A 23,378-nucleotide genomic window follows, 5' to 3' on the forward strand; every position below is an offset into this window, starting at 1 on the left:
AAGGGAACAGAGAATACATCATCCCACTGTGTTGCTACTTGCCTATTAAATAATGAAACCTGTATTAAAGAAGTCACATTCCTCTAGAAGTGAGACCTATACATATACGGGTGTGGGTTGTTAAGTCTACACCAACTAGGTCGACAAGTATTGGGTCGACACCACTAGGTCAACATGGGTCAAGGTCGACGTGTGTAGGTCGATATGGATCTAGGTCGACAGGACATTAGGTCGACAGACAAAAGGTCAACATGGGGTTTCTGCTCAAAAAACAGTGAAAAACCCCATGTCGACCTTTTGACTGTCAACCTAGCCCATGTCGACCTAATGCTTGTGTTGACCTAAACCCATGTCGACCTAATGCTTGTCGACCTAGTTGGTGTAGACCTAATGACCATATCCCACATATACAATGACAGGCTCAAACATTGTGTCTGCTGACAGCTTTTGGGGAGACTTTTTCCACCCATAGGGATAGATTTACTTAAGCTTCTAAAAATGAATAGTGTAGGTGTTGCCCATAGTAACCAGATTCTAGCTATCTTTTGCATCCTAAAAAGTGATTGAATTTGGTTGCTATGGGGAACGCCACCACTTTGTATTTTTACAAGCTTTAGTAAATGTACCCCAGAGAGAAGTGCAGCTTAGAGCGGCTGCTAAGTGCAGGGTGGAGATACAGTTCTACCACATGTTCTTAGTCCTGTTCTCAATTTCGGTATGTGTGGTTTGAAAAATCCAAATAGATCAGTGTCTTAATAGAAAATCTTAAAAAGAATCCACGTTGTATTTTGTCACAATAGGGGCCATTTTGTTAGGTAGCGATATCATTCTTGGATGTGCAGTTTTTTTAATTACACAACACACACACACACACACACACACAGGTGAGTACGTGTATATACACACACACACAGGCCCTTATTCAGATCTGATCGCAGTACAAATTTGTTCTCAAAATGGGTAAAACCATGTGCACTGCAGGTGGGGCAGAAATTGCAATTGCTATAAAACTGTGGAAACTGATTTTAGATTTGCTGTTAGACTTTTTAAATGTTTACCTTTTATTGTATACAAAAAGTGTGTGTGTGTGTGTGTGTGTGTGTTATGGTGGTTAGGCAAGGAATGTAACCTGTTGCAATTCCCCAAATACTTGGAATGTTTGTGTGTGCCACTGGCCAACCTCGCTGTATTTATTGGGGTCAGCCAAAAGAAACAAAACACGCTAAAAATAGATCTACAATCTGGCTTTTTTATTGTTATGAAACCAGTCTATACATAGTTTTATGGCCTTTTAATGCTTTTGTAGATATCTGCTTCAGACATCCGCAAACATTTCCTTTGTCGGGATCCGTCTCCGTGATCTCGTTCGATCTCTATAAAACATTAGAATATTGTGTGTGCTCCAGTGTTGATGCTAACTTTGAAAAGTGTCCTTTTTAGGTAATTTAAACATTGTGACCATTAATGAAATGTAAGAAGGGGCCATGACTGAAATGGCGCAGAGTTTGGTAAAGGCTACACCATGTTGCTGAGGTTCTAAAGACAAGATCTGGCTATCTATACACTAGGGCGACCCTGAGGGGAGAAGTCACCTGTGATCCCCCCTTTAGCCACTTGGGAACTTTTCTCAGTGGTATGACTGCATACGAATCAATGTATGCTGTCCTTCTACATAAGATATATCGTATGCGATCCCCAGCCAAGCCTGCCGGTAGGCTTGGCGAGGTGTGAAAACTGCAGCACTTCCGATCTTCAGGCTCCGATACAATGCTTACCGTGCTTTGGTGGTGGCTCACTACACTATATATGCCGACATGGATGGTGAAGTGAGAACAAGCCGGTAAAAAAAAAAAAAAAAATTATGTTGGAATTCAAATACTGCCAAGAGACTGGTGCTGGAAGGAATCTTGACTGCAGGGTTAGGGTTCGGCCTAGGGCTACCACCACCCATCCGGGAATACTTCGGAGAGTCCTGTAGTTGAGATCAGAGTCCGGAGGGGTGGTGTTCCAAGACTATAAGGTTAAAGTTAGGCTGGGTTCAGGATTAGGTGGAGGCACCTTGAAGGGAAGGGTGTGGGTGTGGATCAGTTGGTCACCAGCAAGTTGTTAGACAGTCATTAGGTCGACATATGTATAGGTCGACATGCAGGAAGGTTGACATTAGGTCAACATGGGTAAGGTCGACAGGGTCATTAGGTCCACATGTTTTTTTTTACCCTTATGTCGACACAGTCAATATAAACACTAAAATGTACCACCGCATTCCCTCGCATGGTTCACTGCGCTTGCCATGCTTCGGGGACACTATTTTTTTCTCCCACCATGCCCTAGTGGATAGTAGGGCATGAAATTCCGGCTGTCGGCACATGTTGGCTCAAAAAACAATAAAAAAAACCAATGTCGACCTAATGACCCTGTCGACCTAATGACCCTGTCGACCTGACCCATGTCGACCTTACTGCATGACGACCTAGTGGTGTCGACCTACTTAGTGGTGACCCAATGACTGTATCCCCAGGGTGTTAGGTTTAGGCATCAGTATTCTGAATGTCGGCATCCTGAAGACCAGTCATCCATATGTATCCCTTCTATAGTTTTCTGCTGACGTGAAATCCGGTTCCTTTTCATGTTTAATTATTGGCAAGATTGAGCTGCGCTTTTCTTTATTATTTTTTTTAAAGCGACAACCTGTTTTTCATGTGTTTAGCACTCAGGGAATTCTTGGATTTGCTGGTTCACATTATATTCCATGTTTTACTGTTGCATGATGGGTCTGTCATCTGGTGTTCTAAAACCAGATTCTGAGGTATTGTGCAAAACTTCTCTCATGTTAGGAGCGGGGCTGACCTGAATCCACTGTGTGACTCCTTTCCTATAATAGGGGGAGATGTACCAGCCAATCAGGTTCTGACTGCCATGTTACTGACTGTTTTTGAAAAATGACAGGATCTGATTGGTTGGTAGTTTATCTCTCTATTTTATCACCCTGGCTGAGTACATCTGTAGTGCTAACACGCATGTGTTGATGGTATCTGATATAACAATGCCACTCGCCCAGATTCTTCTTGTGGATCAGTTTGGAACATTGCCTGCTAACAGCATTCTCTTCATGTGCATCTCCTGCAACCTCTGAGGGAGAGCCTAGGGGCATGCAGCTCGTACAATGCAGCCAGCAGCAGCGGGATTACCAGTGAGGTGAGCAGAGACAGTGGAGACAGCGATGGGCATTAATAACAATGGCCACCTTCCCTGCAGGAGGGATGCTGTGCATGCCCAGCCACAGCAGCTCCTCCTTCCATGGGCCTTTGCGGAAACCAGCTGAATGAGCTTGCACTGACTGTCTCCTTGCAGACAGCCTATGCTTCAGTATCTTCAGAGTGCAGGCCTGGTGAGTGCTGTGCAGGGGGTGGATTGGGTTGTAATAGTGTATAGCATTATATGTCTCTAAGGGTCACTATTACTTTGTGGCATTATGTGCATAAGGACTTTACTTTTGTGTGGAATTATGTGTATTTTACATTACTAATTTGTGACATATATCATTATGTGTATAGGGGTCACTATTATTGTGTGGCATTATGTGTATAAGGTGCACTACTTTGTGGTGCAGTGTGAATAAGGAGCAATATATAGAGGTGTCATGTGAATAGGTAGCAATGGGATCAGGGGCAGAACTAGCATTGGTGCAACGGGCACCAATCAAAATCTTGCCTAGGGCATTCAATTACCTAGATTCAGCTCTGCTCTGATGGAATGTAAAGAAAGATGAGGTTAAATGCAACTAAAGAAAACAAAACACTAGTAAGGGTCTTAAAAGTGGGATAAAATAAGTATTAGGGGAATTTGTGTTATGCCAAGTGACAATAAGTTACTCTCTGTGTTCAGCAATCTAAATGAAAATGTCAAGAACAAATAAACAAGGATTATTTTTTGGCATGAGGAATCGTTTTCCTGGGTGTGCGTGAAACTGGATCAGTGGTCGTGGCAATTATTAGCGCACATTCATGTGCTTCACTTGACTCGACTCGTTGTGTTCTCCGGTAATTAGTAGAGAGTAAGCCCACATGTGAGTAAGGCCTAGTTTGAGAATCTAAAGAGACGATCAGATATAATGAAGGGATTGGGTGTGTACTAGGCGCATTCAAGAATATTGTAAGGAAAAAGAATTCCACGCTACAGTACTATGAGGTCAGATTCACCACAACCTATTAGTCCTGAGTGCCCCCTGAACCTTGGGATGAATTCCTAGTGTGGGGGTTCATGGAGGCCTAGGAATATTTAGTTCTTGTAAGTCCCATATGACTATGGTCTGGAACAGTGACTGTGCGGGCAAACACAGCAGTCAGCTTCATGCCAAGGTTCATTGTACACAAATGAAGCAAAATGGAACATGGCGAGAGAAATAGTTGCGCCGTACCACTTCGTATACAGATGCAAAGTAATTCGCACACAGATGTACTGACGGTCTACATCAGGGCTGGGCAACACCGGCCCTCCAGATGTTGATGAACTACACATTCCAGCATGCCTTGCATCAGTTTCAGCATGGCCACATAGCAAAACTAATGCAAAGCATCCTGGGATGTGTAGTTCATTAACATCTGGAGGGCCGGTGTTGCCCAGCCCTGGTCCACATCTAGCTAAGTAGTTTAGCATCTTTCAGATTTATCTGTACAAATAAGTTCCATATTGTGTACGAAAAAGTTGCTCAGCGGGGGCTTGTTGCGATGAGGGGCGGGGCTGCTTGTTGTGACTGAAGCCACGATGTATGAGGATAGGTCTGTATTTATGCAATATCTTCTGAGTTGGGTAAGGATGTGGTGAACACCACTCTAATTTAGATGCATTACTCACTGCAGGTGCTAAGTATATGCTGTAGTATCATTTTTAACTTTTATTTGAAGTATGGAGATTTTAACGTAAAGAATGTTGATAAAATAGTATTGTGTGTTATTGGCTAAGCATTACAGCTTATCCACAAATACGCGCCCATCATTTTGTTTAGCATTCTTGCAATTGTTGCATTTGGGGTGTAGCTAATTGTAATGAGATTATGTAAGTTTGTTTTCCTGAGGAGAAGCTGTAGGCTCAGAGAGGATGTCTCCTTATACGCCAAGCCTTGCAGTCGTTCATTGATGTGTTTTCCTGTGGAGAAGCTGTCTCAAAACCCACTTCTTCCGACTAGCCTATCCCTCCTCCTCCTAAACTATTTTGCTCCTCCTATCCTGCCTACCCTACCCCTCCATCTGTTACTACTTTTCCTATTGTTTTTTATTCGTCCACCCACCTCCTTTTAGTATGTTAACTGTTATGAGTAGGGCCCTCCTTCCTCACGTACTCACCCTACCTCTTTACCTTACCAGCGCTCCTGCCCGGTTCTTCCCTTCCTCTACTTCATCCTCAGTCTCCTCGACAATTTCGACACCTACTTCAGAACTGATGCTGATTTTAGTTCTACCAGCTATACCCCTATTTATGCTGTATTTTATCCACACACCCTGTATGTTACCTTGTAATTAGTTTTTTGTTTGCTATGTACGGCGCTGCAGACACTTTGTGGCACCTTATAAATAAACGTACTACTACTACTAGGCTCAGAGAGGATGTCTCCTTAGCTACATATCAGGGAGTACGCGAAGCCTTGCAGTCGTTCATTGATGTGTTTTCAAAGAATCTAATTCTTCATTCATATTTTGTTTACTGTAAAATTGTTACTTTGGTCTGTCACAGACACGGCAAAAATGTGTGGTGTGGAAGATGGGCACCACTGGTGTGGCGGCTCTCGATGGCCACCATGGTGAGCCCGCACCAGTTAATGCCCCCACAAAATGAAGCCAGACAATTTCGAAGCTGAACCCATCTGTTCCCTGGGAATGAGTGACCGATTGGCGCATTGGGCCTCAATTGTTTGGCAGCATTTTTATGATTGTTGGTTAAGCCCACAGATGGCTTCCTCTGCTGTGAATGAGCTTCTGGTTCACATCAAAAATGGATTCCTGTTGGGCAGGGTCTATGAAAGGAGCAAGAAGCAGCACGCGGCTGTGTGAGCTCCCAGTTATACTATTCTGTTTGCCTATCCCAGGGGTCCCTCTGTGCAAAATATTCCCCTCCCAGTGCAATATACCCCTTACACATTATGCCACACAGAATGAGCCAAAATTCACCTTCTGCCACATGGAATTGTTGTTGTTTTTTTGTGGCACTCTTGTATAAATTATTTTTTTTATTTTTTTTGCTGTATTCACAATGGAGAGCAGAAATTATGGTACAATAAGGTCAGACAACAAGAAACGTGGTAGAATCTCTTAAATATATGGCGTAAAGGGGATAAATCCCATTTAGTTATTGAAAATACTAATACTTAGCTTTTAATAATATAAGTCAAAATAAGACATACATACATACATACATATAAAAGATGACACACAGACAAACTAACATCAATGGTTAAAAAAATTCACATTCTGCCACACCGAATGATGCAACATTCTTGTATGCGGTGGAAGGGGAGTCTCTTTACATTTACGTTCTGGCCAGGTCTGGCCTATCATTACTGGTGCTTACTGTTTTCCTGGACGTTGGCTATACTCCTCTGTGGGGTAGGTTGTGGTGATTGGTGGCATGGAGATCCATTCAGGGCCTTCTGTACATGGTATTACATCAGACATTCCAATCTCCACTGCCATGTTACAGGCTGTGTTTGAAAAGTGACCAGCTGGTTGGCTGATACTTTATCTCTGCTGTGGTGCTTCTAGAACAGTGTGGTCTGTATTTCAGCACTGATATGCAGACCAGACCTGTGCTACAAGCACCACAGCAGAGAGCAACACCACAGGCAGGGTAGAGGAGCTAAATGGGTTTTGGCAGATGCAAGGTGCTAGAATGAACACTGTTTGGTTGGGATTGTTCCTTACTCTGTGCATGTGTTCTGACTTGTATGTATGTTGTGACTCCATGCTTTTTTTATCCTGATTTCTGTGTCTGGGAACCTGATTTGTTGCTGTGTCTGGGAATCTGTTTTGTTGCCTATTCAATATAAATCACAAATGTTATTATTTGATCATTATTTCTTTCACCTGTAATTCCCATCATTAATGAGCCATAACTGGGATGATTTGCATGTTGGTGATGTGAGTCATGGTATACTGAAACTGACGATGGTACATACCTATAAATAAATTCAGAAACTGATTAGGGTGAGGACATACTGTAGGTGAATATCAATGTGAATAATTGAGTAGTGATATAATATTAGTATTAGAACCGGATAATTAACTAATTAGGAAGTAATTGAGATGACAATTAGAAGTTAGTACTGTAATTGGTTGGATTTATTCAAAGTTATATAAATGGTGCAACCCAGCTGAAGAAAATGCAGTATATCAGTCCTCATTAGAACAAGCACAAAACGGGATACGGTCATTGGGTCGACACCACTAGGTCAAAATGGATAAAGGTTGACATGGGTGTAGGTCGTTGGTCATTAGGTCGACACAAGCATTAGGTCGACATGGGCAATGTCAACAGAAAAATGTCGACATGGGGTCAAAAAACGGTGAAAAACCGCATGTCGACCTTGCCCATGTCAACCTAATGCTTGTGTCGACCTACACCCATGTCAACCTAAATCCATGTCGACCTTGCTTCCTGTCGACCTAGTGGTGTCCACCAAATGCTTGTCGACCTAGTTGCTGTAGACCAAACGACCCCAACCCGCACAAAACATCATCAATATATGTAAAAGGTTAAATCCCTCACCTTTTTGAGGTGTAGTACCGCCACTGACCACTAGAGGCCACTCAACGGACCAAATTACTTGACAGAAAGTGAAATTAAAATTATGGGTTTGAATCTTGTTGGATATGGAGAGAGGGAGCTGTGAAAACAGAGATTGGAGGAAGGAGCAGATAAGGACTAAGCCGTCATTCTGACAAGCTTTTAACTATTACAGATATAAAACAGGTATGAATGGCTGACATGGGACAAGAGGATGAGCATGGCAATATGCAAAATATAGACAATCGCGAGGATCAGTCAGAAAGTATTTTGACCAATTTAGAATCCTGAAGCTATTTCTATCCAATACAGTACTGGTAATATAGAAAGTCATTGAACATATGTATTTGTGCTGTAGTATAGATGGGTAACCGCTGTTATCAATATGTCAGGTTAATGGTGTTCGCTTTGTAGATTTAGGCCAGTATTCAATGCTCCCGATTCACCATTTTTTCGGCGAATCGGGCTGTTTTCACTCCTTGCAGTGAATTATTTTTTTTTTTCACTGAATATGATTCACCCTATTCAATGTTCACTGTTCACCGAAAGCGAACAGTGAATGCTGGGCAGTTCGCCGTTTCATGCTCGCTGCAATTTGCTGGTGTATTTCAATGGGGTTTTCACTGTGATTCGCCGAGACAGCGAATCGCCCTGCAGGGAGAATTGTGGCGAAAGTGCAGCGAATCCTACACAGGATTCGCTGCCGCCCGCGAGAATCCCCATTGAATACCTACCTTAGAATTAGGTTACCTATGGCTACCTCCTGCTAGGCTGGGCTAGGATTACCAGTATTCAATGCTCCCCGATTCACCATTTTTTTCACCAATCAGGCTGTTTTCACTCCCTGCGGTGAATCTTTTTCACTGAAAATCTGATTCACCCTATTCACTGTTCACCGAAAGGGAACAGTGAATGCTGGCCAGTTCTCCGTTTCATGCTCGCTGCAATTTGCTGAGAGTGTATTCAATGCTAGGATGGAGAACTGCTTTCAGCATGATTTTCGCCATGATTCACCATTTTGCATTCGACAATCTTTTTAAGGTGAACTGGAATGTGTTCTTTTAAAATAAAGTTTTTTTGGATTCATGTGCTTGCAGCACATGAATATATATTTAATTAAAAATGTTTTTTTTTTTACACATGACGTCAGCAGGGGGAGCCGCTCATTACATATTCACTGCACACTAGTCCCGCTCATTACATATGTACGACCGGGACCAGCTGCTCCCTCCACCGCGTCCCCCTGCCAGCTCTCCCAGGGGGCAGCTTGTGCTGCCTGTTTCCCCGGGAGCCCTCCTTCTCCCCTACAGTGTCCGGCGCAGGCAGGGAGCCTTCCGTCTGCTTGCCTTGCGCCGTCCCCCCGGCTCCCTGCAGCATTCGCCGGGGGGGGGGGGGGGTAGCGAGCCCCTGCGGCGTTGAATAGGGAGAGAGGGAGGGCTGGCAGTGAATGCTCCAGCCCTCCGGAACGTGGCGAATGTGCAGCGGATCCTAAACAGGATTCGCTGCACATAGCGATCAATCTCATTGAATACTGCCCTATCTGTTAATTGCTGTTTCAAGCACCTGTAGTATAAAAATGTTATATATTATATAAAAAAAATTTTGGGGATGTAATGTTTCCTCACACACAAATTGACTACATGCTGCCAAATGTTATGTTTAAACACACAAGTAACATCTGTGCACAATTGTACATTGGACCAGATCTTCACGTGTACAATTTGCACAGTATGCAGACAATGGAGACTCCAGAATAAATACTGGGAACCAGCTATTTAGAAAGTAAACATCATAACTCAGCATTGTCTACCTTGTTATTGTTGACCTTTGACGTACCATGAACAATGTTATGAAAGAAAAAATGATAGGGGTATAATACCAGAGGCGCAGACATTAACGGTACACCTACAGCTAGAACCACAGTGCTGGGCACTAATATGTGATGAACGCAGTAATAGGGCAGAGTTCTGTGTATAATTTAATGCATCGAGTGGCAATATGGGGAAAGATGGGGCGGACCTGTAATTGGGAAAATCTTCAGGTAAAAGTTCCAGTTACAGATGTGGTCTCTGGCCTCAGTGCTGGTGACTTGCTCCAAGTGGTGTATTGCATAAACGTTTTCTTTCAGTCTCTGTCAGCATGCTGGATAAATGTAGTTAGATCGGCGGTCAGGGCTATTGTTCTCACTGGAGAACACTGGTCATGACAGAGCACTCAGCACACATCGCTGGTACATTGCTGTGCAGCGTGTGTGCTGAGTGATCTTGCTGAGCGATCTAGCACTGCTCAGATTGTTCAGCAAAATCTACCCATGTGTAGGCCCCATAAGAAGTAGGCTGTATCTTCAGCTTAAATAAAAGGACTACATAATTTGAATCAGTGGGCCAGATGTATAAGTATTAAGGGGGAAATTCTCTAAAGGAAGAATGCGGTAGTGTGCCACGGCACAGTGGTTGAAAAACACTGTGGTAGACACTGCATCAATATTTTAGATGGATCGCCCCCCTCTGATGGATTTGGGTTGATGATCGATCATAAGTTGGTAAATTTTCATTTTCAATCCAGTAACAAACATACAAATAGATGTATAGCAGTGAGAAGTGGACCATGGCAACCAATCAGCTGCTCTGTATACTATTATATTATGCGAATTGTAGATGTTACTTCAGTGCTCATTGGTTGCCAAGGGCCACACTTCTCCTCTGGCTCGCTTCTCAACCTAATCTACCCCATAGTTCTTGAGTGAATGCTCCACTTTGGGCCTTTTTCGAGAGCTGTACGCATCAGTGCCTTTATATGTATACTGTACGACCGGGCAAAATTGGATGGCACCAATTAGTATCTCTAAACCATGCCAACCAAAAGTGGTAAACCTAAGGAGGACTGTCTACCCAAAGTCCAAATACTCTCCAATTTTAGGTGAATGTCTCTATAAAGCTATTTGTTGAGTTAAATAGGACAGGTGCATAGAGGTTTTGTTATGGTGGGAGAGGGGTTTTTAAACTTACAGATAAAAGTCTTTACTCCAACTGTGTACAAAATCATATAAAAATGATTATACAGACATTTTTCTGTAGCCCAAAATGCTGGAATTACTATCATTGGATGAACGGCACTCGCTGGCTCTCGGTTTATTAATTAGATGGACCCACTATTCACAAATGTGTGATCCGTGTTCCCGAGGAATACTACAGTACTTTATTATTCACGTTGCTTCCGAAGGCTCCGCCTTTATAGGCTCATATTATATTAACAGGTTCTTGTTTATAGGTTGTATGAGACATTCCAACTGCACCAGGGAACTGGCGGCGTCTCAGAGGAGTGTGTACATACAGCGGTGCTATATGAAAGGGCTCATTCACCTGTAACCATGCGCTCGGGCTCAGGACTATTTACTCTACATAACAGCATGTTTTAGACTTTTCCTGAGAGTGCAGCAATTCATTCATATAAATGTATTCTGTATTGCTAGCCAACACTCTGGTGTCGGATACATTGCCTACTTATATACCTACTGGATACTGGAACATAGAACACATCATTATTCATGTACAAACTACATCTGATATGTAACGATAGGAGACTGAGGCCTGTTCCTGATGGTGGGGGTATGGGCATGCGCTATAATGTACAAACCCCCGCAGTGAGCGCCTTCAGCGGATTTTTCACTCGCCGTCACGCTCGCTGTCAGGCAGAGAGCGTTCACTGGGGTGCACCCAGTGTTTCATGGGCAAAAACGGTAGGCGCGCCATGGTAATACTGGGCTGACCCCAGCAAACGCACTCGTGCCCCTGCCTGCTCAGGGTGGGCAGATGACGTCACATGACCTCAGCGCCTGCCTCCAGTTCGTCAGAAACCGTCTATAGGAAAAGTAAGTCCTGGCTTACTTTCTATAACGAGCAGAGGAAGAAATCATTCGATGGTCAGTAACCAACAAATGGTTTTTCCGCTGTGCAGGTGAGTGGATTGTAAGCATACATATTTGGGTGGCGTTTACCTACTCACAACCTAGCAAGCAGGTCTGAATTGGGCCCATTGTCTCAATCTTGTCTGCATATTGCCTACACCTACTACTGATTTGCACAGATAGACAAAGCTAGAAATGACCGATGACCGTTGCTTGCCCCATCAGATTTTCTAATGACGATGGAGATCATAAACCGCCTCAACATATAAAGTGCACCAGCCCAGATGCCCAAAGAAGCGAACGGGTAGAACTTTACATTGTTGGATAAGGCCAAGAAGCGGAGGGTTCTGTGACTCTGCAACACTAGTAATAGGACACCGACTACAGAGCGTGAACAGCTGGGTGGCTGACTAAGGCTGATCATAGTACCATAGTATTTGGGGGACCACTAATACCCCCATTCACGTCAGATTTCCAGTTTGTGTACGGTATGAACTCCTGCGAAAGCATACTTTATAAAACCATAACCATACAATCCTGTAGTAGAAAGTAGAAACAGTATTCGGATGGCTGACGGCCTTGCCTAGATCAACATGCACATAGTCAACCTGCATATGGTGTCGACATTGACAAAAGGTTAACACAAGTAAAATATTGAAGTGTTTTTTTAAATTTTTTGCATCTGCTTGGATGTACCATTCAGATGGACTCCGATTTGGCCCGCCTTCACCATCCAAGGGTATCCGGTACACTATTTGAGGGTCCATTGACACACAAAAAATTGTGAAAAACCACTTTGCCCCCCCCCCCCCCCCCCCCACCACCAAACACCTGCATTGATGTGACCCAGAGATGGCCTGTCCTATACACAGCTCCTGTCTGTCAGCTGCTGGAAGGATTATTCTCGCTTTGCTTACAGTAGACAAACCCATAATCTCTGCTGAGCTGTTTCTCCAGCATCTTCTCTGTCTCCCGGATTTCATGCATTCTTCCTACTGCGGATGAATCACCCTAGAGCTGGGAATACATCTGGCCACGTGCACCCCAGATACTACATGGTGTCCATCCAATGTTGCTGCGTCATACAGTACACACATAGTCACTGTTGCGTACAGCTCTGGAATCGGCCCAAAGTGTATGATTCACTGGAGAACTACGTATGTTACTGACCGTTGTTTTAACCCAGTGTGAGGATTAATGGCTGCAGGCGGGTATGGGTTAATGGATCGCCCCATATTTGGTTGACATGGCTTAGGTAGACACATTGATTGGTTGGCATGGCTAAGGTCGACCTCACTACACTTGGCACACTATTCTAGTCTACCTCCACACCCTAGTGGCGGGTAGGGCAGGAAATACCGCCTGTTGGCTAAAAAAAAACCCCTGAAAAATGTAAGTCAACATTTTGACTGTCGACATAGCCTAGTGGGTAGGATTGTTCTGTTCTGTACTAAGTAACGTATAATGAAAGGTCTACAATGAAATGGTCTACTTCCCGCGTGATGGTGAAGATACTTATTGCTTCTGTTCTCTTTTCCAGAGAGGACGGGGAAACTGCTGGCGGAGTTTGGGAAGCTGTATGAGGAGCAATATGGAGTCGCGCTGTTTAACAGTGTCCGCTATGAGATTGAAGGGAACGGAGGCCCGCAAACGCAACTGCTACATCGGAAGGTATGGGCGGAGCAACATTGCCAACTACCATATTGTGTAACGGCAAAATGAGCCGGACTTGTCCGAGTTCTTGGTTTGGATAAGGGGGAATTGGTTGATTTGGATATATATTGGCCAATTTAGGAATGTTCCTCAGATGAGAACAGATCAGACCAAAATAAAGTGTGTGTGTGTGTGTGTGTGTGTGTGTGTGTGTGTGTGTGTGTGTGTGTAATAGTTCATTTTTCTTATAATTGTTTTCTTTTCGCTTCAGACACCTCTGAAAGACCGGGTGATCTTTTCCGGGAACCTGTTCCAGTATCTGGATGATACGAAGAAATGGAGGAACCGTTTCTGCCTGGTTCCTCACCACTATGGACCAGTGCTTTATGATAACAAAATCGTGAGTGCCCTATAAATCTTTCTCTGGTTCTGGTCCCCCCCCCCCCAGCAACTGTTTCAGTCCTTAATTTTTCTTTGAAGGCATATGAGCGCGGTCTGCAACCCCGAGCCGGCATCAACTGCGCAGGCTACAGAGTCTTCACCTCCCTGGAACAATACACCGACTTGCTTAACAACACTGTTCCAGGTACGTACTGAGTGTCGGGATCAGGAATTGTCTTATGTACACACTGCACAGGGACCCACGAGGAGGAGGACGGGATTCCGTCTGTTGGTTTTATTCAGTTAAAGTTCTAATTTCTTCCTACAGCAGAGGCAGTATTACTGTGCATAGGTCTATACCGCTATGCAAAAGTAACCAGATTAAGGCCAGATGTATCAAACTTCAAAAAGTGATCAAATGAAGAGTGATAAACGGCCAGCCAATCAGCTCCTACCTGCCATGTTACAGACTGGGTTTGAAAAATTACAGGTAGGAGCGGATTGGCTGGTTGTTTATCACTCTCCACTTAATCACTTTTTGAAGCTTTTTATGCATCAGATCCACAATGCAAAGTTCATTCTAGCACCTTGTATCTTTCTAAACCCATGCAGTTCCTCTTCCTTGCCTGTTGTGCCGCTGTCTGTTGCGGTGACCATAGCAAAGGTCTGGTCTGCATACCAGTGCTGAAATACAGACCATACTGTGGTAGAATCACCACAAGCAGAGAGCGTAACCCCAGGCATGGAACACTACTTAATGGATGGGCTGCATTCTAAAAAATCTTTGTTTTGCCACCAGAAGTTCTGCCTATAACATGCACAGGGAAAACCCTTTAAGGTGACACCCGCTTCTCTCTTTTATTCCCAAGGTGGGAAAGTGAAGGCAGGCAGCGCACAAATGAAATGTGCCACAGAGTTCCCAGTGATCCTCTGGCACCCGTACTGTCGGCATTACCACTTCTGTGTCATGAGCGAGAGAGAGCAGCAGCGGTGGAGTGCGGTGTTCCAGGACTGCGTGCGTCACTGCAATGATGGTATGCGTGGAACTATGAGTACTACCCAGAGAAGTTCAAGGGGGAGGGGGCATTGAATTTATTAGCAAACCTATGTAATAGAAAGCCGCGTTACGATGGCACCGGTCTAGGCGGGATATCGTGCTAAGCTTGCCTAAAGAAGGGCACTTTCAAGGTTTGCTGACTAGGAGCAAATCTTGCACTATGACCATAGAAAAGTGACACATCACATAGGGGACATCCTACAGTACCTATCGGATTAAGCGTTCTACTTGGAGATGGTATCTGAAGGATAATTTGGGATGGTCTTGTTAACACTTAGAATTCATAAAGGTCCCTCTCTTCTCCTCCCACCCATCCACGCACTTCCTCCTTCCATTGTCTCCTGTCTCCCACTTGCGCTGTCTTGTCCTTTGAGATCATACACTCAGATGCAGACAATCACACCTGTATAGAGCACACCTGCATCAGCTTTTATGACAAGGCTATCTGCCTGGAAGGTGGGGAGTAGAGTGCAGTCATATCAATGTTGGTGGTAGGAAAGAGTACAACAAGGAATTTTGCACCCAGCCAAATCTGGCGTACCTGTTTTGTGAATCGTTTATTTCCATTTAGCTGTTTAAGGGGCCCATTTTTCAATCAGTTCCTGTCATGTGTTAAAAAAAATAACAGTTGGGATCTTATTGGCTGGGGAAACATATATCAAATCGCTAAATTGCGCAGGACATGTGTGGCAGGGTGCTTAAGGGGTGATTCAGGTTGGTCTGCAAAAGAAAACTCCTTTAATGGATAAATCCATGCTGCACTGCAATTTGGGTTCCAACTGAAATCTAAATTGCAGTGTAAAAATAAAGCAGCCAGTATTTACCCTGCACAGAAACAAAATAACTCACCCAAATGTAACTCTCTCTGCACCTGTTAAATTAGCCCCACCTGCAGTGCAGCCTGGTTTTGTCCATTAAAGAAGGAGTTTGCTTTTAAAAACCAACCTGAATCACCCCCTTAGTGTAGTCACTCCTATGCTGAACACTGTACATTGACGTTTGGGGAATGGAGTGTTAACAGTTCTCTCTGTATGTCAGGTATCCCAGAGGATTCTCGTGTGGAGTCTGCAGCATTTACAGACTCTGTGCGGCTTTATAGACAGGCGCGGGATCAGTATGGCACCTGGGACATGTTGTGCGGTAACCAAGTCCAGGTAAGCATCCACTCATAGGAGATGATATGTCTCCCAGGCAGTTACACTGTGCCTACAGCACTACAGTGCCATGTACTAATGTATCACTTCTCTCTGGACAGGTCCTTGCCAACCTGGTGATGGATGATATTGTTCCTGATCTGAAAAACATCATCAGTCCCAAACTACGGGGTAAACCTCAGGACAGACAGAGGACCTGGCTGCTGGTGAGTACATGAGGAATCCTGGTGTGTGTATATATAAATGCCGCAGACCTGTTGGTGCACCGCAGGAGGCAGCTGAGTCACTGGACATATATAGCAGTGGCCCGCAACCTTTAGGAAAGGGTTATTTAGTGATATTCACAAATGTGTATTGAAACCTTTCAGGAAGAGGTTAGAGATGCAGAAATGTCCTATACCCTTTGTTCTATGTGTGCGGAACATTTCCTGCCTGGAAGTCAGGAGAAGGAAGCAGCAGGGAAACGCTGGGGGTCTCTTGAGGCTGATATAAGAGAATAGATTGCGATGATCAGGATGACATGCAAGTCCAATAATCCCACCAGGCTTCAGTTACAGCAACGGTCATGTCGACACTTATCATGTCAAACTTTTGACCATATTGCCTTAATCAATGTCTACCTTTTTTCATGCGTCAACCTTCTGCCTTTCAACCACTGGCCACTGCGCTTCTGGAGACTGCTTCCCGCGCTGTATCTGTCGCTGATGAGCAGCGTGAGACCGTCCCACAGGGAACACAACTCACACCAGCAGTCTTTATTTTAAGATCTCAATTCATTTCTCTTGCTAAAGAAAAGTGTCAGATGTCGGGCAGACACCAGCTCAGCTGATAGGAAAGAGCTCGGATTCTTTATTAAAGTATGATCTATTTATATTCCATTGTGGTAATGCACTATGGACTTATTATTTTTCAATACATTTCTTCAAATGAGACACCTAATAGGTGTGGTGCACAAGGAAACCTGAGGCCAGGCCAGAGAAATGTGTGATCAGCGCATACAAGCATCTTACATGCTGTAGTTGTTGTCACCGTATTCAGTGGTTGGCTGTTTATTATGGGAATTGTACAGTATATACTGTAGTGGTCACACACACATACAAGGCTGGTGGCGCCTCTGCCTGCACGCCTACACCCGTGACTTGCGCCTCTGCCTGCACGCGTACACCCGTGGCTTGCCTCTTCCTGCACGCGTACACCCGTGGCTTGCGCCTCTGCCTGCACGCGTACACCCGTGGCTTGCGCCTCTGCCTGCACGCGTACACCCGTGGCTTGCGCCTCTGCCTGCACGCGTACACCCGTGACTTGCGCCTCTGCCTGCACGCGTACACCCGTGGCTTGCGCCTCTGCCTGCACGCGTACACCCGTGGCTTGCGTCTCTGCCTGCACGCGTACACCCGTGGCTTGCCTCTTCCTGCACGCGTACACCCGTGGCTTGCGCCTCTGCCTGCACGCGTACACCCGTGGCTTGCGCCTCTGCCTGCACGCGTACACCCGTGGCTTGCGCCTCTGCCTGCACGCGTACACCCGTGACTTGCGCCTCTGCCTGCACGCGTACACCCGTGGCTTGCGCCTCTGCCTGCACGCGTACACCCGTGGCTTGCGCCTCTGCCTGCACGCGTACACCCGTGACTTGCGCCCCTGCCTGCACGCGTGCACCCCTGCCTACACCTGTGACTTTCGCCTCTGCCTGCACGCGTACACCCATGACTTTCGCCTCTGCCTGCACGCGTACACCCGTGACTTGCGCCTCTGCCTGCACGCGTACACCCGTGACTTGCGCCTCTGCCTGCACGCGTACACCCGTGACTTGCGCCTCTGCCTGCACGCGTACACCCGTGACTTGCGCCTCTGCCTGCACGCGTACACCCGTGGCTTGCGCCCCTGCCTGCACGCGTACACCCGTGGCTTGCGCCTCTGCCTGCACGCGTACACCCGTGACTTGCGCCCCTGCCTGCACCCCTGCCTACACCTGTGACTTGCGCCTCTGCCTGCACGCGTACACCCGTGACTTGCGCCTCTGCCTGCACGCGTACACCCGTCACTTGCGCCTTATGCAAACATAGAATTTCACATACACATGGTATGAATTATTTGTAAACAGCTTGGCATCGCCTGCTGAATCTGGTGCCTGCAAATGCATTGTGTGCAGACAGATGTGATCCTGATGCATGCATAACAGAGGTCCTCTGCATTGGTTATATGTGGTCTCAGGGACAGATTTATTAAACCTGGTGAAGTGACAAAGTAGAAGGTGATAACGCACCAGCCAATCAGCTCCCATCATTTTTCAAACCCAGCCAGTAACTTGACAGTTAGCAGCTGATTGGCTGGTGCTTTATCACTTCACCAGGCTTAATAAATAAGCCCCTTCTTCCTTTGGAAGGGTGTTTTCCTGTGACTGTCAGACTCCCTACCAGCCTAAAAGTTTTTTTTTTCCGGATTCTTCCTTTCTGTAGATATCAGACACAGTGTATAGGATGGTGCACGAGCAGACGCGCCTGTTCTACGAGGGCCTTGAAAAGCGCTGCAGCGACAAGAGAGCAGAGATGGAAGGTCAGATACGGACGGACATGGACCAGATTATTGCCTGCAAGGAGCATGTATCCAACAAGATTCGCGGTAAAGACTCCGGTCATTTGGTTCTGATATGTGTATACAAAATAAGAACAGCGAATGTGCTTCGCTTCCTGCGGCAGAAGGGCTGTTATTCCTAATGCTGATGGCCTCGGTCAGAGCCGTGCTCTGCCGCACTTATTTCATTAGGCTATCAATGCAAACCTTGGTCCATCCTGAAGACACAAAATGTACTTGGGTGTATAGAGGAATAACCTCAGACTAATGTGCTCTGTTTCACAGCCGCCGTCTTTCCCAAGGCTGAATTGTGTGTGAGAAACCACGTCCAGTCTCACATCCCATCCATCCTGGAGGCTCTGATGGTGCCAACAAGTCAGGGCTTCTCTGAGGTGCGAGAGCTGATCTTCAATGAGGCCACAGAGATGAACAAGAACCTGGTGAATGAGGGAGGATGGGACAAACTGGGCGAGGTAAGGAGGGGACCATATTGATTCTCAGGATATTTGGTTGGGGTATTGTTCTAGAGCAGGCATTTTCAAACTATGGCCCTCCAGCTGTTGTGAAACTACAAGTCCCATCATGCCTTGCCACAGTTTTGCTATTAGGAAATGCTAAACCTATGTCAAGGCATGCTGGGATGTGTAGTTCACAACAGCTGGAGGGCCACAGCCTTAGCCTAGGGGGGAAGATGTATCAAACCTTGTAAAGGTGGCATTCAGCTCCTGCAGTAGATACATGATTAGATGCTGATTGGTTGATACATCTCCCCCCATAGGTATTACAAGATGGCATAAGCTCAGGCATCTGTTGGATATCTGAGCTGTAGGCAGTGCCACATGAGCAGGAATAATCAATCTTACACGGGTGTCTGTCTGTCCACCAGCACATGGAGAAAATATCCCAGCTAGCCTATCATCCGGTAAAAATGCAGCAATGCTATGAGAAGATGGATCACCTGAATCTGGAGGGCCTACAGCAGAGGTTCGATGTTGGAAGTCCATCCGTGTTCAAGCAAAGGGCACAGATCCTGATGAGGGAGGTGAGGAAAGTTCCTTTAACTTTTTTGTGCAACTCGAGCAAGTCTAATGCTGTGCACAGCTGTAGCTTTCCTCATGCACCATGAATCAATAGCGCCCTCTAGTGGTGTTTTGTGAGTTATTATTTTTTTTTAACATCAACAAAATATGAATACTTTTTTTTTTCTTATAATAACTACAAATTACCAATGTAGGATTTAGTACATGCTACATTGTAACTTTATTGGTGCTATACATTAAACCCATTTTGTTCCTTTGTAGCAAACGGACAATGCTGTGTACACATTTGAGCAACTGATACACCAGGAGCTCAGCAAGTCTGAAGGAGTAGAAAACATGTGCAGGGACGTCCAGCGTATACTGGAACGCGTTCTCAAGGTGAGACTATATAATGATCGCAATTGCTGTCTGTAACTTGCCTCTTTTTTTTTTTTTTTTTTATCTTTAAAACAAAACAGACATCAAACTCTTATAGCATGGCCCTGGTTACTTATAAAATGGTTTACAAGCCACTATAGCTATAGATGGTTATTCAATATCGTCCGCTATTTCTGCCGGGGGAAATATTCAATGCTGCCGTTTTCGACAGCATTGAAGGTGGATTCAGCCAAAAAGAGATCCAAAAAGTCTGATCTGTTTGACGGAAATGTCCGCAGATTGTCTAAATCACGGCCATGTATCGACAATACGCAGCCGTTTTTGCAGATACACCCACTTTGCGACACTCGACAGCCAGAACATTGAATACCAGCTGTTAATGGCCTGGAATTCAGCCTGTTGGGAAGTTCTGACATTCTGAATCCCATATTGAATACCCACCCTTAGTCTAGGCACCTGTGACAGTATGGGATTACCTTGCTGATCTGCCTGGGAAGGTGCTTGTACAGATACAGTATGTCTTACGGACCGCACCGAGCAGACAGCCACTCGTTCAGCTGTAATAGAGTAGTCCCCTGCTTCACTGGCACTTGGAAGCACTTACCCGTGGAATTGTGTATAGCTGCAGCAGTCCTTGAATGTGATTGGCTGCTTCCTACTAACCACTGGGATCTGTGCAACATCACTGTCCGGTAGGGTACGCCTACTTTTTATTTACCATCATCTTGTCTAGTGATTGACATGTTGATGATGAAAACTAGGTGTACACTACAGGCCAGTGAGGCCAGGGCATTTTTCATAGACCTACAGCGGGCAGTAAAGGCACTACTGGACCACCTATTTCACTTACATAAGAACAGTCACAAATGTTCTATTCTTATGCTGGCATACACTATACAATTATCTGATGGATCATCTGCCAGATCAGGCTGGTTGGAGTGAAAATCTGGTAACATTTTAAATCGTTAAAAAAAAACCCAGTCATTCAGACAAATTGGTTAAATCAGTGATTTATAATTGAATAACGTACGCCTGGCTTAAGATTTTAGGGGTATCTAATTACCAGCAGTAAATAATGGGTAATTTTCTTGCCAGCGTCTTTGGGGCAAGATCTGCAGCGTTTGAGTCCAGGCTATTTGGGGGCACTCACTCCACTGCTGTATTTTCAAACTTCCTTAACAAAGTCTCATTTTACCTGGCAGCTTGGTTGATGGTATTAGCGACTTCCTACCATTTGGAGGTTATTCTGTTGGTATGCTCCCTGCTCTTTTTCTTCACATTCTTGGCTGTCTCTTACAGAAATACGATTATGACAGCAGTAGTGTCCGAAAGAAGTTTTTCCAAGAAGCATTACTACAGATCATCATTCCATTCCTTCTAAAGAAGCTGGCACCTACCTGCAAATCGGTAAGTGAAAAGATGGGGAAAGAAACTGCACAGGGTTTGTGAAGTCGGGAGTTAAAAAGGTGGCAGAGAAGTTAGCAACGGTCATACAGGGTTGCCACTGGGCAGTGGCTGTGAAGGGGGGGGTAGGAGAAGGTGGTGGTGGTGGCAGCAGTGAAGGGTAAATAGGAGGTGGCAGTAATGGGTGAATAGGAGATTTTAGTGGCAGTGAAGGGAGAGTAGGAGAAGTAGGGGATGGCAATGAAGGGAAAGGAGAAGGCAGTGGCAGTGAAGAAAGCGGCGGCAGTGGGAATGATAGTTGAAGAGGTGGCTGACAGAGAAGGGAGAGGTAGTGGTGGAAGTGAAGGGAGAGTAGGAGGAGGTGGTGTTGGTAATGATGGGAGTGGCAGAGAAGGGAGAGGAAGTGGTAGCAGTAGTAAAGGGAGAGGAGAATTGGGTGGTTGCAGAGGAAGAGGAGATGTGACCAGAAAACCTCTAAAGAAATACAAAGCAAAGACCACACAGTAGGAGTAATAGTTGAAGCTAGGTAATAAAAAAAAAAAAAAAAAAAGATATTTTTAGTCTCTTGTTGGTATTTTTTAATCACTTATAAGTACGTACTAACTTAAATCCCCCGTTGTCCCCCTCCAACGCATAAACAGCTGTCAATACAAGTAATAACCTTTCCAGGGTACAGTTACTCCATAGCAATAGAGCAGTTTATCCAGAAGTGATAAATCCCACAGCGCTTGATTTACCGCTGCGGAATATGTGTGCGCTATATTAGAAACTGTTAATAAATAAATAGTTGATAAATAAGGCAAAACCCGGCAACTATATTTTCCTTACCTAACAGCCCATAAGTTGAGTAAAACAAATCTTTTGCCAGATGGCTGCTTGATCAGTAAACCAGAGACCCAATCGCTGTTTAGTCCACTTCTCTTCAGGTAGTGACTCCACAAGTAAGGTGGTAATGGGAGCACAAGAGCCTCAGCGGAACACTTCAACGATAGTCTTTTTAGGTTTACGGACATCCACATGACCTGCTGAGCAATGTCTGTGCAGGTGCCCAGGAGTCATGTCCCGCTACTGTTGTAAGAACCACAAGCGAGGAAGACCATAGGTAGACCTATTGTTTGCTGAGTGGTAATTCCTCAGCAGGGCTTCTCACTGATCCTCTGTGCAGTGGTGGCCTATCTTCAGTAGATGGGTTACATCAAATTATAAGGTTATGGTATACTGGTACTCAGTGCCGCCTAGTACAAGTTTATGCATTCCTTATGTTATTTATCTATGATCAAGCACAGTATGAGTAAAAGTTTAATAGACCATATTTACTAGAGCAATTGCGACCCTGCCCCCATACCATTATTTAGTGCAGCCTTGCGCGCCGCTTTTGCCCAGCGATTAATATCCAGCATGCTGGATAAATCTATAATCGCCGGTCAGGGCCAGTGTTCTCACCAGAGAACACTCCCCCTAACAGATCACTCAGCAGCACATTGCTGTGCAGAGCTGTGTGCTGAGCGTTCTAGCACCCCCCCGTGTAGGCCTCATTACTCTTGAAAACCTTACTCCATGTAGGTAGGTGTATTTAGAAGCCGTTCAATCAGGCATTCCCAACCACAGTCCTCAAGGCACACCAACAGTGCAGGTTTTAGTGATATCCAGGCTTGAGCACAGGTGACTTAATTAGTACCTGAGTGATTCTGATTAGACCATCTGTGCTGAAGGCTGGCTATCACAAAAACCTGCACTGTTGGTGTGCCTTGAGGACCGTGGTTGGGAATGCCTGCATTAGATAGTCACAGCATACCATAATTGTAATGTAATGTACATGTGGTTCATTCTGTTATCTCTCGAACATCTAGGTGATCCCTGTGTCTCTCTGTCTCTTATCATTTGTAGGAGTTGCCTCGTTATCAAGAACTTATATTTGAGGAGCTGTCACGATTTGTGCTGGTGGAGAACATCTATGAAGAAGTTGTGCTGCAGACAGTGATGAGAGATATTGTGCAGGGTAAGTATCTTCCACTTACCTGCTGTTTTTGTTGAATACTGTGTTTCCATAGGAACCA

At 45.1% G+C, this 23,378-nt stretch overlaps 1 protein-coding gene across 1 annotated transcript in view; it reads left to right on the forward strand.

The window, feature by feature from the left end:
* LOC146035458 (protein Niban 2-like) overlaps positions 1-23,378 on the forward strand; it is a 60,916-nt gene that overhangs the window by 35,423 nt on the left and 2,115 nt on the right. The window contains exons 3-14 of the mRNA XM_083158906.1: positions 13,224-13,354; positions 13,608-13,736; positions 13,817-13,922; positions 14,587-14,751; positions 15,813-15,928; positions 16,030-16,134; positions 18,385-18,547; positions 18,785-18,972; positions 19,386-19,541; positions 19,801-19,917; positions 21,217-21,324; positions 23,209-23,320. Of these exons, the coding sequence (XP_083015032.1) occupies positions 13,224-13,354; positions 13,608-13,736; positions 13,817-13,922; positions 14,587-14,751; positions 15,813-15,928; positions 16,030-16,134; positions 18,385-18,547; positions 18,785-18,972; positions 19,386-19,541; positions 19,801-19,917; positions 21,217-21,324; positions 23,209-23,320 (1,596 nt within the window). The remainder of the gene's footprint in view (positions 1-13,223; positions 13,355-13,607; positions 13,737-13,816; positions 13,923-14,586; positions 14,752-15,812; positions 15,929-16,029; positions 16,135-18,384; positions 18,548-18,784; positions 18,973-19,385; positions 19,542-19,800; positions 19,918-21,216; positions 21,325-23,208; positions 23,321-23,378) is intronic.

The sequence above is a fragment of the Crinia signifera genome, chromosome 9 (assembly GCF_055691185.1).
Source record: "Crinia signifera chromosome 9, ASM5569118v1, whole genome shotgun sequence".
In the NCBI taxonomy this organism is placed as follows: Eukaryota; Metazoa; Chordata; class Amphibia; order Anura; family Myobatrachidae; genus Crinia; species Crinia signifera.